At 52.7% G+C, this 12452-nt stretch overlaps 1 protein-coding gene across 1 annotated transcript in view; it reads left to right on the top strand.

Annotated features, from left to right (window-relative positions):
- ABCC1 (ATP binding cassette subfamily C member 1) overlaps nucleotides 1-12452 on the top strand; it is a 133027-nt gene that overhangs the window by 46978 nt on the left and 73597 nt on the right. Inside the window, exons 5-6 of the mRNA XM_045993322.1 lie at nucleotides 617-742; nucleotides 12056-12117. Of these exons, the coding sequence (XP_045849278.1) occupies nucleotides 617-742; nucleotides 12056-12117 (188 nt within the window). The remainder of the gene's footprint in view (nucleotides 1-616; nucleotides 743-12055; nucleotides 12118-12452) is intronic.

Below are 12452 nucleotides of genomic sequence, written 5' to 3'. Positions count from 1 at the left end.
GTGCCAGGCAGGGACTAAGGTTTTTTTTTTTTTTCCATGAGTAATCCTATTAACTGCTCAGAATTACTCCCACCGGGTGTCTGAGCCTCAGCGCTAATTAACATTTTGGGCTGGAGACGTCTTTGTTGTGAGGGGCTTTCCTGACCTTTGTAGGCTGTTTGGGGTGGGGTGGGGTGGCATCCCTGGCCTCCATCCACTGGGTGCCAGGAGCAGCGCCCAGGTCCACGGTGAGCGAAAGTGTCCCCGGCGATTACCAGGTGTTCCCTGGGAAGTGACTCCCCCCTCCTCATCACCCCGATTGAGAACCGCCCATCCGTTTTTAGAGATCAAAGTGCAGAAAGGTTGAGAGAGTTGGCAGTGTCTGGGGGCGAGTACGAGGAGACCCAGGCCCTGACTGTGGGCATGCTTCACTTCCACTCCCGAGCCTCCTTTCATCACGTTGCCCACCGTCACTGGGCATCGGGGACCGCACCGAGGTGTAACCACCTCTTTTCTGCTGGGGGAGGTGGCTCAGGGCAAGAGACCTTGTTCCTGGGTCTGCAGCCCGCTGCCCCGGCCTCTGCAGGCTGCTTCCAGAAAGTGATCTTCTCTTCCTCCTCCCTCGGCTCACGTTTAGGATGCTGAAATCGACGTGTTTCGCGATGTCACTTTCTACATTTACTTTTCCCTCGTGCTGATGCAGCTCGTGCTGTCCTGCTTCTCGGACCGACCGCCACTGTTCTCTGAAACCATCCACGACCCCGTAAGTGTGGTCAGAGACACGTGTATGTGTGTGCGTATGAGAAAAATACTGCACCGTGCCAGCCCATGTGGATTTGCTCTCTGTTCTGCGCCAGCATTGTCTGTCTGGGATCTCATTTCATCTTCCCCCAAGGCCCAGAGAGAGGGTATATCATCGTCCCACTCTACAGATGGAAAAACAGAGGCCTAGCTGTGGCTAGGGGCATTTAATGATTCATAATTGAATAATTCATAATTGTCTATTCGTAATAATAGTTCATAATAATTCATAATAATTCATAATCACTTATCTGATTCATAATTGTAAACAGCTGTGTCTTGCAGGCTGGTAGGTTTTCTCATTTGATTTCCATAGTGACTTTAGAACATGTGAGCAAATATTTAAAAGCTAGAAAATTTCCCATAAATTCTAACTGTGCAGTTTTTCTAGAAAAATGAGTTCTGGCAGTATTAGGACCATTATCCCCTACAGCAGCAGTTGACCTCAGCTGGGAGATGTATAGCCCTACCTTACCGCAATCCCCACCGCTCCCTTTTGCATTATATAGTCTTGCTTCCTTCTTTTTTTTTTTTTTAAAGATTTTATTTATTTATTTGACAGAGAGAGACCACAAGTAGGCAGAGAGGCAGGCAGAGAGAGAGAGAGAGAGAGAGAGGGAAGCAGGCTCCCTGCTGAGCAGAGAGCCCGATGCGGGACTCGATCCCAGGACCCTGAGATCATGACCTGAGCCAAAGGCAGCGGCTTAACCCACTGAGCCACCCAGGTGCCCCTAGTCTTGCTTCCTTCTTTTACAGTCTGTACCTGGCCCCTGAGGGATTTGAGTTGGTCTGTCCTGTCAATTTGAAGCACAGGGAAATCTGTTATGTACCTGTGGATATGAGCGGGATGATGGCGATAGGGCCAGTCTTCCTGCTGGTAGAATAAAAGGGAATATAGTCCTTGGCTGCTCCTGCCTCTGTTCTTGCTCTCTGTTTCCCTCTTTTCCTTCCTCTCCAACTGTCCAGTGCCCCGTGCCAGGCCCCGATCTGGGCGCAGGGCTGTGGCAGTGAGTAAAACTATTCTTGCCCACCTGAAGCCTGTGTTGTTATGGGAGTGAGTTGGGGGACGGTGAACAAGGAGTAACCCAGGAACCAAGCATTGTCGGTCAGGTGACAGTAAATCCTAAGAAGGAGAAGAAAGCATGGAAAGGAAATGGATATGTTGTTTGAAGGTCATGGGCAGTTTTGATGTGATAGGAGCCATCAAGGAAGGCCTCCCTCATGAAACCTCTCTGGAGCAAGGGCGTGAGCTGAGCACATACCCAGAGGAAGAGTGGTCCAGGCAGAGGGGTGGCAAGTGCAAAGACCCTGCGGCAGGAGCTGCTGTGAAAAGTCAAGGGAGCAGCAGGAAAGACCAGTGTGGCTGGAGCAGCGAGAGGCCAGACACGGCTAAGACAAGGCATCCCATAGGTGGGGACAGTGGCCAGTCACATGAGCCATTGGATTTTGTTCTGAGTGGGAGGGGAGACTTTGGAGCATTTATTTGATGCTTTGTTCATGGTTAGTCCACTGTTAACTGGGCAAATTGCAGCCAGAGCAGTTTTCAGTGGCTGTGGTTCTGCTGGGCTTGGCCTGCACTGCAGCAAGGGGCTGAGGCTGCCTTTGTGGGTGATGGAGGCACCTGTGGGGAGGCTGCTCAGAGGAGGTTGACCCTTGCCACCGTGTTTGTTAGAAACCCGTGTCCCGGTGTGTGTTCCGAGAGCCCCATTCTTGGACTTCCCTGATCAAAGAGGAACAGTGCTGGAGAAGTGTGCAGAGCATGTGTGTGGGCATGCGACCCATTTGTGTTCGTCTGCTTGCACGAACATAATGTGTGTGTTTGTGTGCGTTCATGTGTTCTTGGGCATGCGTATAAAGTTCTGAGGGCAGCACCCATGCCTGGGACACCCACTGGATCCTAGCTCACGCCTGGCACAGAGGAGGGGCTCAGAGGGCTGTGGCTGTCAGGTCTCCCAGGCCAAGTGTTCGTGTGTGGGGGTGTGGATGTTTGGCCATGGCGTGTCCCTGTCAGGAAACTTTGATTAAATGTCAGGCCATGCTGTGGAGTTGGCGAGCACACAGAAGAAGTCATACCCGCCTGAGTGGCCACAGACCCCACTCTGCTCTGAGGGTAAACTGAGCCGGGGAGAAGCTGGCAGGGCGACCCGAACCTCACCTGGGCTCCCAGACTCCCTGTAACACCTGAGATTCTGCCTTCTGGAAGGGACTGTCTCACATGCCCTGGGCAGGGGGAAGGAGTTTCTGATTTCCCGTTCCCCCTGGGGATTTGGATAAAACTCCTTTCGCTTCTTTCCTGGGTGCTTGAAGAGCTGACTTCCTCCTCTTATTGTACTGTCTGCGTTCCCGGCAGCCAGGGCCACTCCGCCACATCAGGGCAGCTGGAGGCTGGGCTGCAGGGGGCTGGGACACCCCGACTCTTGTCCCCTGCCATTCTTTTTTTTTTTTTTTTTTTTTAATTAGGAATGGAAGTGTAGAGATGATCAGGACTGTTAGACCCTAACTTACACCCTGAGTCTGATGGGGGCAGCGACAGGTGTCACAGAAGAGGAGTTGGGTAGATCAGGGCTTCCTTTAGCCCTTCAGCATTCATTAAGCATCTGTCGTACCCTCTGCGTGGTTCTGGGGACACAGCAGGGTGTGCAGTTGATGTGGTTCGTGCATCACTACGGTTATCTGCTACCCCATAACAGAGCACCTTGAATTTGGTTCCATAAAAAAATAGTAGTTTATCCTTCGGTTTCCTCATCCTGGGCATTGCCCGGGCTCAACTGGGTGGCTCCCCTACAGGGTCTCCCCAACAATAGCCAGCTTAGCTCATGTGTCTGGTGGTTAGCGCTGGCCCCCAGCCCGGGCCTCCGATGGAGTCCGACAGTCCATGTCTTCATGTCCTGGGTGACATCACGGTGTGGCGGTGCGCGTGTAAGAACGAGTGTTCCTAGACAGCTAGGTGGAAGCTGTGTCACCATTTACGACCCAGTCCCAGACACCCCAGGGTGTCACTCCTGCCACAGTCTCTCGATGGAGGCCATCCTCAAAGTCAGCTTGAGTTCGAGGGGTGGGGACATAACCCGCACATCTAGACGCGAGCAAGGTCATAAGAAGAGCTCGTGGGGTGGCTGATGGCGTCTGGCCGTAATTTGGAGAGTGCGGTTTACTGGGTAACTTCAGGAAGCTTGTGGCCTCACAGGGGACAGTCATCGATCGAGTGAGCAAACAGCCGTGCAACTCCCATGGTGAAGAAGCCTGGGAAGCCTGAGAATCAGGGTCTAGGACTTAGATTTGTGACCTCAGGCAAGTCCCTCCTCCTTCCGGAACCTCAGTGCTGCCTTCTTGAAAATGGGTCGAGGCTCCATGTGGTGCTTGCGGCAGCCCCTTCCCCCAGGGATCTGAGGCCTGTGATGAGGAGAGGAGCCACACTGTTAGGTGCTTTCTCTGCCTGTCTCCCCTTCATCAGGGCTTGCATCGGAGATGCAGAGAATCTGGCCCCAGCTGCCCTCCTGAGGTCAGAGCTGCGGTCATAGGTTGCTTATTCTTGGAGGTAGCGGTCAGCTGTGCTCCCGGAGTGGCCTGGTTCAGGCGGGGTCCTTGGGGGGGCGGAAGCTGGCAGCACTGGGCTTCTCTGGGCTCTCTCCAGCTGAGTCACCGAAGCCAGCGTCCGCCCCAGCTGGCCCTCTGCCATTTGCATGACTCAGACATCTGTTCTGGTCTTGGTTTTTTGGTGGGGCTGCTCCCCTCTCTCCTCCAGGCCTGGGGCTGCCTAGAATCTGGGAGCGGCTGACCAAGCCTCTCAGGGCTCTCCTGGGGTTCCTGTCTGGCTCCAGCCTGTGAGCCTTTGGCTTGCAGGCCCGGAGGCTCCTGCTTAGGGTGGGGTTGGGAGGGAGGGAGGCGGTGTTTCCATTTGCACTTGGAGGCGTCAAGGGCAAACGTGGTCATAGCATAAACCCCCACTCTGCATCAGCATTCCCCAGGTGCTGTTAGAAATGCAGAGTCTTGGGCAACTGAGCCCTGTTGGATCAGAGTCTCACTTTAACAAGATCCACGGGTTGAAAAGCATTGGTTTAGCACATTTAGGAAAATCACTCAGCTCGTTTGGTGTAAGAGGTATTTTTAGCCCTGTCTGTAAATAAGGAATATAACCCCCCCCCCAACCAGTATTTTGCTGTGAATACGTCAAAGTCATAGAAAAGTTGAAAGAATGACACAGTGAGTACCCATCTACTCACCAGTCTGATTTCACAGTTAACATTTTGTTAACCTTGCTTCATCACGTATCCGGCTGGCCAGCAGACCAGCCAGCCAACTGGCTGATTTTTTTTTTTTTTTTTTTTTTTGGTAGCTGAAACTTAACTTGGAAATTCTTGGTATCCTTCCCCCAAACACTGGGCCATGCCAAGAGTTCCGTATCTGTTTAACATTTCTGTTTTATTTTCTTAAAGTAGAATTTACATAGTAAAATTACTGAATCTGACTTCACTGTTCGATGTGTGCTGACAAAAGAGTATGCCAAGCCCCTGTCAAGATCTAGAACATTACCAGGACCCCAGAAAGTTCCCTGCTGCCCCTCCTGGTCTGTCTCTGCCCTGCACACCCCAGAAGCAGCCACGGAGCTTGAACTGTTTATGAAAGCATCGTAAACCCGGTGTTAAAGGCTTTTCCCCCTTCTGCTGTTGGTCGTTAGTAGTTCAGTGTTGTGTAGGACCCAGGGGTTGCGGGGTGGTGCTCGGTGCTCGGCCAGACTCTGAGAACTTGACCATCGAGGAGAGGGCAGTGGGCAGATAAACCAACAGCTGTGGGCTGGCCAGTGGGCTCTGAGGCTAGGCACGTGCTGGGGGCACAGGGGCCAGTGGAGAGGTTCCCAGCTCAGCCTGGGGCTCCAAGGCCAGCATCCAGGGGAGGAGAGGCCTGCATCCAGGGAATGAGAGACATTGGTCAGGCCAGCAAGGCTGCACGGGAAGGTCCTCCTGGCAGAGGACCGAACGTGTGCAGAGACCCGGCTGTATGCAGGAACCCGTGGGTGTTGGGGAGCTGCGTGGTCTGCTCGACTGGGTTGGAGGGGCTGGGGAGCCGGGTGTGCAAAATCAAGGGTAGACCCGGGTGTCACCTTGACAACTTGTGATCTTGACCCGATGGAGGATTCTTGGCGTGGGGAGTGACACTCTCAGGTTGGAGGACCCCCCCCCCCCCGCCCCCCTGGCTGAGAGGAGGAGGGTGTGTGGAACACGAAGAGGCTGGTGGCACTTAACAGCCGTTCCAGCGGTGCAGGTGGGTCAAGAGGGAGGCTGAGCTGGACAGTGACCCTCTGCGTTGTTACTGTTGTTTTCACATAGTCCATTCACAGCAGCTCAGTGAGGCAGGATGGTGAGCCTCCCCTCATTGTAAGAGGAGAACACGGAGCGCCAGAGTGCTGGAGGGTCTTGCCCAAGATGAAAAGCCCTTCTCCTGGGTTCGTGCACTTGGGTGTGCATCACATGGGAGGCCTGGTAAACCTCTGACAACTGAGCCCCGCCCCCAGAGTCTACGCCAGTAGATTTGGGTGGGACCCAGGTTTTGCTTTTCTAACAACTCCTCAGGCACCGTGGCTGCTGATGGTGGGGGGGGGCACATTGGAGCACCCCTGCCCTCAGCCATGCTGCTGTCTCTCGCACCCCTTACTGCTGGGTGTGAAGGCAGTGCAGAGTGCGAGTTAACCGGCAGAATCAGCGCCAGAAAAGCGGTGCGGGGACCCAGAGACCCATGTGACAAAAAGGCCACGGTGCTAAAGGAGCCAGTCAGGGTCCCCAAACTGCCTGGGGTGAGCTAATGAATGACCAATCCTCAAAGAACCAGTGCCTGGGGCTGTTGTACCAAATGGGTTTAAGCCGCATGGTTTCTGGCCAAATCGGCGAGTGCCAGATAGAAATGCCAAAGAATGTGGCTTTCCTTCTACGGTGCGCACAGCAGACTTTCTTCTCACCCTTCTCTTCATCCAAGGCTTGTCTGAGTCTTTCTCCTTTCTGAGTGTATGAGGGACCTGGTCATAAGTCTCCTCCTTGCTGGAATGGGAGCTGCTCTGCCCCAGCCTCAGTGGCTGGGAGACCCCGAGGTGGTAGCTTTGAGAATGTTCTGCTTGGTTTCGGTTGAACGGGATGCCCTCTGGGTTCTCATCCAGCACCCATGCCCTTTGTTTTTCTTCTTTAGTTTTCACTTCTTGACTCCTCCAGACTTCACGTTGTCTGTGATCATATAAGGCCTTCGATATCAGGTAGGGACTTCCAGAAACCAGCTCCCAAACTTAGAGATTTCCTTCTCTGCGCTGGCGATGCGGGTCTTCTGTCGGCATGACACGGCGGCTTCCTGTAATCTGAAAATCCCCATTTGGAAGCAAAGGAGGGAGGAGGCGAATTGGACAAAGCTCTTGGAGCATGCAAATTAGAAACTGTGAAATATTCTTATAAATAATGCGATCTCATTGCATTTGCTGGGAGAATTTCCTCGCAGCAGCTGGGATTTTTCCTGGCCAGAGTGAGGATGAATCTTTTCCCTCTGGGCTATTGTTTCTTACGGTCTCATGGTTACGGACTCCATTGGTATCCAGGAGGGTGGAAAGGGAATGAACTTGCCTTCAATTCCACAATCGGAAGGTTGCTTCGGTCCTGCCCCACGGCTGGGGTTGCCTGACTTTGAGAGGATGCCAGGATTTGGGGGGTTGCCTGATTTTGAGAGAATGCCAGGATTTGGGGACCTCTCCTGTGTGCATATGCCTCACACCAGGCTGTTTGCAGTGGGGCTCATGGTGAATGAGAAAAAAACATCGTATCCTTGCAAATGAGAAAAAGACATCGTGCCCCGCCTGTGGGTGGCTGACTTTGGGCCCAACCCTGCGTCCTTCGGGCTGATGCAGCCCCTCGCAGGCACAGGACTTGGAAGTCTTGAGATGGGCACGGGCTGCCTCTCAGCCGCGACCTGCCCCACTGCCAGGCATCTCTGTGATCTCTGTGCAAGCTCTGTAACTTGCACAGCGATGCTCCATGTCGAAGCTGAGACCGAGAGAAGCCCGGGTTTGGAGGCAAATGGCTGTCGTTTGAGCCTTGTTTTTGTTTTTTTTTTAAGATTTTATTCATTTATTTGACAGACAGAGATCACAAGTAGGCAGAGAGGCAGGCAGAGAGAGGGGGGAAGCAAGCTCTCTGCTGAGCAGAGAGCCCAATGCGGGGCTCGATCCCAGGACCCCAGGATCATGACCTGAGCCGAAGGCAGAGGCTTTAACCACTGAGCCACCCAGACGCCCCTGAGCCTTGGTTTTATGCCTTAGTGATCCCTGTTTCAGGGTGTTGGGAGCTCTGATGCGAGCAAAGCTTAACCAGCTCTCTCTCTAGCGAGCCAGTCGGTAAATACTTCAGGCTTTGTCGACCACGTAGCTCGTGCCGTGGCTACTCCCCTCTGCCATCAGGGCTTGGAAGCAGACATGGACAGTGTGTAAATGAGCCATGATCACCGTTGCCAATCACACCTTACTGATACGCAGCCAGCCTGTGGGCCTCTCTCTGCCAGCCCTCATGGAAAGCATCTGGTTCGGCGCTCCGTGTGCCGTGGGGTTGCAAGAAGCAGAAGACGTTATCGTCACTGTTTCAGATTTAGTATTAATACCATTACTACCGCTCCTTCCAGCTGTCACTCTGTGCCAGGTACTATTCTAAGGAATCTTAACATGTTTCATCTCGTTTAGTCTCCTCGCCCGGTGACTTGGCCCGTAGCTGGTAAGTGGCAGGACTGGGATTGGGAGCCTCCCTCTCTGATCTCCTTGCCATTTGCCGCCTCTCGTGCAAGCAGGCCCCCGGCCCCCATCTCTCTCTGGCACCTTCATTTTTCTTCTTCATTGTGGCTCTCCCGTTGATACTTAAATATTTATTCCCATCATTTTGCTAATTGTCCATCCCAGGTGGGAAACGGTATCAGGTGGGGACCTCTCCCTCTTGTCTGGTCCCCAGCCCTTAGCCACCTCTTGGCATCTAAGCAGGCCCTCCCTAAATATTTGCTTAAGAAATAAATGAGTCATTGTCAGCTGTGCCTCACCCCCTTCCATTTCCCTTTCCCCACTGGAACCCCACCTTTTCACCCTGGGGTGGAATCGGGCTGCAGTGGAGGTGTATTCGAGATGGACATGATAAGCCTCCCACCACCAGCCTCCTCCTCCATGAATAATGTCCCCACGCTGGGCTGGAAAAGCTCCAGCTTACAGTACAATCCTGTGGACTCAATCACTTGTCCCTCCTTGCAGTCGCGTGAGTAGGCTGAGCACTGACGCACCACTCCCCGTCGCCCAGATTCCAAAACCGAGGCTTCGAGCTGGAGGTACTTGGCCCCACCTCGTTCAGCGAGAAAAATGGCCTCCCAGGGATTTGAACCCCGGGCTCCAAAGTCTCAACTCACTGTCCTTTAGGTCGGTCTGGAACACAGGTCTCTGAGGCAGACAGCAGCTGATTGCCATACTAAAAGTCTCCTGAGGCCAGGGCCCCAGCCCACAGGCAAGCCCACAGGCACGGACCTGAGCTGGTCTGGAGTGGGTGTTCAATGGGTTCCCTAGGCTGGACTCTGGTGCAGGTGGGGCTGGGAGCCTCCTGACACCCCCGTGGTCCCTGCGTGGAGCCCAGTGCTTCTGGGCCCAGGAATGTGTGTTGGTGTCCATAGGGAAGCTTTTCGTTTAGCTTTTCATGGAAGCTTCCACACGTGTACGGAAGTAGGCAGCGGCGTGTAACAGGCAGCCGTAGATTACCTTTACCCTGCACCTCCCTGCGTACGTACCTCAGTACCTGTCTCTGAAAGACAGGGAGTTAAACACGTTTAATAACTTTTTGTTTGGAAATAAACTTGGCTTAGCAAAGGTTGCATGAATAGAATTCCTGTGTGCCCTCCAGCCATCTCTCCCAGTGAGACTATCTGAAAGATAAGGATTTTAAGCAGCCCAACGGTGACCCCACTCTCTGGCCTGAAAGAATTCATAGTAATCATTGGGTATCGCCGAGTATTCTAGTAATCCACTGCGGTTGCAAAATGGCCCATTGTCTTCATGTTCTGTCATCCATTCTTTGCTTATTAGCTGGACTGTATTTTGGCGGTGGGGAAGGGACAGGGAGAGGGAGAGAGAGAGAATCTCAACCAGGCTCCGTGTCCAGCGGAGAGCCCGTCACGGGGCTCCATCTCACAACCCTGAGGTCATGACCTGAGCCGAAGTCAAGAGTTGGAGGTTTAACTGACTGAGCCTCCCAATTGCCCTGGCTGGACTGATTCTATGCAAAGACATTTCCCCTTCCTCTCTTTGGTCACCCTCTGGTGAAGTTCATTTAGAAAAGGTGGGGAACACGCTTGGCTCCTGCCCTTGCTCCGTTTTCTAAGACAGTGGCTTAGTTCACGTGCGTCTTTGCATGAATGGCACCAAGGGGTTTGCCCTTTTTTTTTGTCCCCCCAGTGTCATTGTGAGATTGTGTCTTTAATCAGACGTGATGGTCACAGTCATTTCTCCTTACTGGCCTGATGGCAGCTCCCTTCATCCCTTTTGGGGCAAGTTTGGAGCCACTTCTGGTTGTGGCTGAGGCCTTTTAACTCCACACGGCTTTAGCTTCCGTGGTAACAGGTGAGAAGACAGTGGAGGATTATCTGGGACATTTCCTGCCAAGCCGCTTTGCCAGGGAGACTCTGGGAGCGAAAGCAAACATAAAAACTTGATGTCCTGGTCTCACCCCAGACCAGCTTGATTAGACTCTGGGAGGTGGGGACCAGGTATGGTGTGATTTTTAAAGCACCTGCAGCCTGGATGGAAAACCACTCTGGCAGAATCTGTGTGTTTGTGTGTTTCCAAGGCTGTCTCTGAAAAAATGCTGGAACATGGAGCAGCCTCTTCTGTTAGAGACCTCATTGCTGCGTGGTGACCCCTCCCCCCTTTGACTAAAGCATATATTTTACAATATAGATCTGAATGTTTTCAGTGTGGAAAGTTGACCCTTGTGTGTGGTCTCTGAGGCTCCATGCGGACATCCCTTTCCGTGTGTGTGTGTGTGTGTGTGTGTGTGTGTGTGTGTGTGTGGTTGGAGCTCATTTCTGTGCCTCTGGGAAAGAGGTTTTGTGAGAGCTTGCTTTTTGCCCTTGGGATGAAGACCAGAATCCCTTACATGGCCTCCAGTGTAGACTGCTCAGCCCCTTCTTGGTTCCCGAAGTGGGTTATGCCCGCTTCTGCCACAGGACCTTTGCACACACACACTCTTGGTGCTGAGACCGCCTTGCTCTCCCCCTTTCCTCGTTTTCCTGTCCTCAGTTTTCAGACCCCAGCTCAGAGACGCTTTCTCTGACCTTCATCTCCTGGATCGGCCCCCATCCGCTTATCGGCTCTCTTGCTGTGATCTCACTAAGATACCAGTGACCTCACTGCTACACTGACCTACTTTCAGGGGACGATCCTCATGGCAGTTGAGGTTGTGTGTTTGCTCACAGGACCATTTGATTAATGTCTCTTTCTGAAGCCTGTTAGGGACTCGCCGTCTGTGTCCTCTGCTTCCAGCGGGGGGAACTTGGCAAGACCATTCTATCCCTCTGCTCCTCTGTTTCTTTAACTCCAAAGTGAGGATGATGCTTTTAACTACTTCCTAGGGTGGTTGCAAAGATTGCATGAGATCTTGTGTGTAAAGCATTTGCAGCACAGTTAGCGGGTACAGAAGTTAGCAGGTGTTACTGTTACTCTAGTGCACTGCAGGCTTCCTGAAGGGGGGGTTGTGTCTGCTCAGATTTATGTATAAGGTACTGGGCATGTAGCAGGTGCTCAGAAAATACATGTTGAATGAACGAATGAAACAGGAATAATAGTAATCCCCACGCTCATAAGGTTCTATGAGGATATAAAATGATGCTGGCTCTTGGTAGAGTGTCCGGCACATAGCTGGTGGTCAGACGATATTTGTTGAATGGATGAGTCAGTGAATGAATGGGGTAATGGGCACACTCCCCAGGTTGCTATGGAAATTAACATAAGGGCTGGTAAGTGGCGTACTCTGTTGCTTTTGCACATAGTAGACACTCAGGATAATTTCCTGGATGACACTGGTGAGTTGCCATGTGTTTCTTTGATGGTCACTGGGGCTCAGGAGAGAAACCCTTTTGGGATGCAAGTCATCGGTGTGGGGGCAGGGGCTGCTGGTCCTTTGAGAATAAGAGCGCTCTGCTCACTGCTTGTTGCCGAGCGCGCCTAGACGAGAAGTTTAATCGATCATTTCCTGTTTATTCCCACCCCCTGTGTTCTCTCCACTAGAATCCCTGCCCGGAATCCAGCGCCTCCTTCCTTTCCAGAGTCACCTTCTGGTGGATTACAGGGTAAGGCCAGGCCGGTGCCTCGGGCCTGCTGTCCCTCTGTCAGCCCTTCAACGCACGTGCTGAGCATGCCTGCCCTGGGGCTCAGACGTGGACCCTCTGCCCGTGTGCACAGACTTGACGTGTGAACCATAAATGGCTTGCAGCATCTCTGTGCGTGGCTTCACCCAGGGCACTTAGAAGCCATGTGCTCTTGGCTTTCGGATTTGGGTTGTTTTGCTTGTTTTGTTTTGTTTTTTTAACATCAGGTTAATTATAGTTGTTGGCCGAGAAATAAAATTGCCATTAGAAAAATAATGCCCATGCCCTGTAAGAAATGTGGGTACAAGACACAGGCG

The sequence above is a fragment of the Meles meles genome, chromosome 21 (genome assembly GCF_922984935.1).
Source record: "Meles meles chromosome 21, mMelMel3.1 paternal haplotype, whole genome shotgun sequence".
NCBI classification, from domain to species: Eukaryota; Metazoa; Chordata; class Mammalia; order Carnivora; family Mustelidae; genus Meles; species Meles meles.
This window is presented reverse-complemented; position numbering and strand designations above follow the sequence as displayed.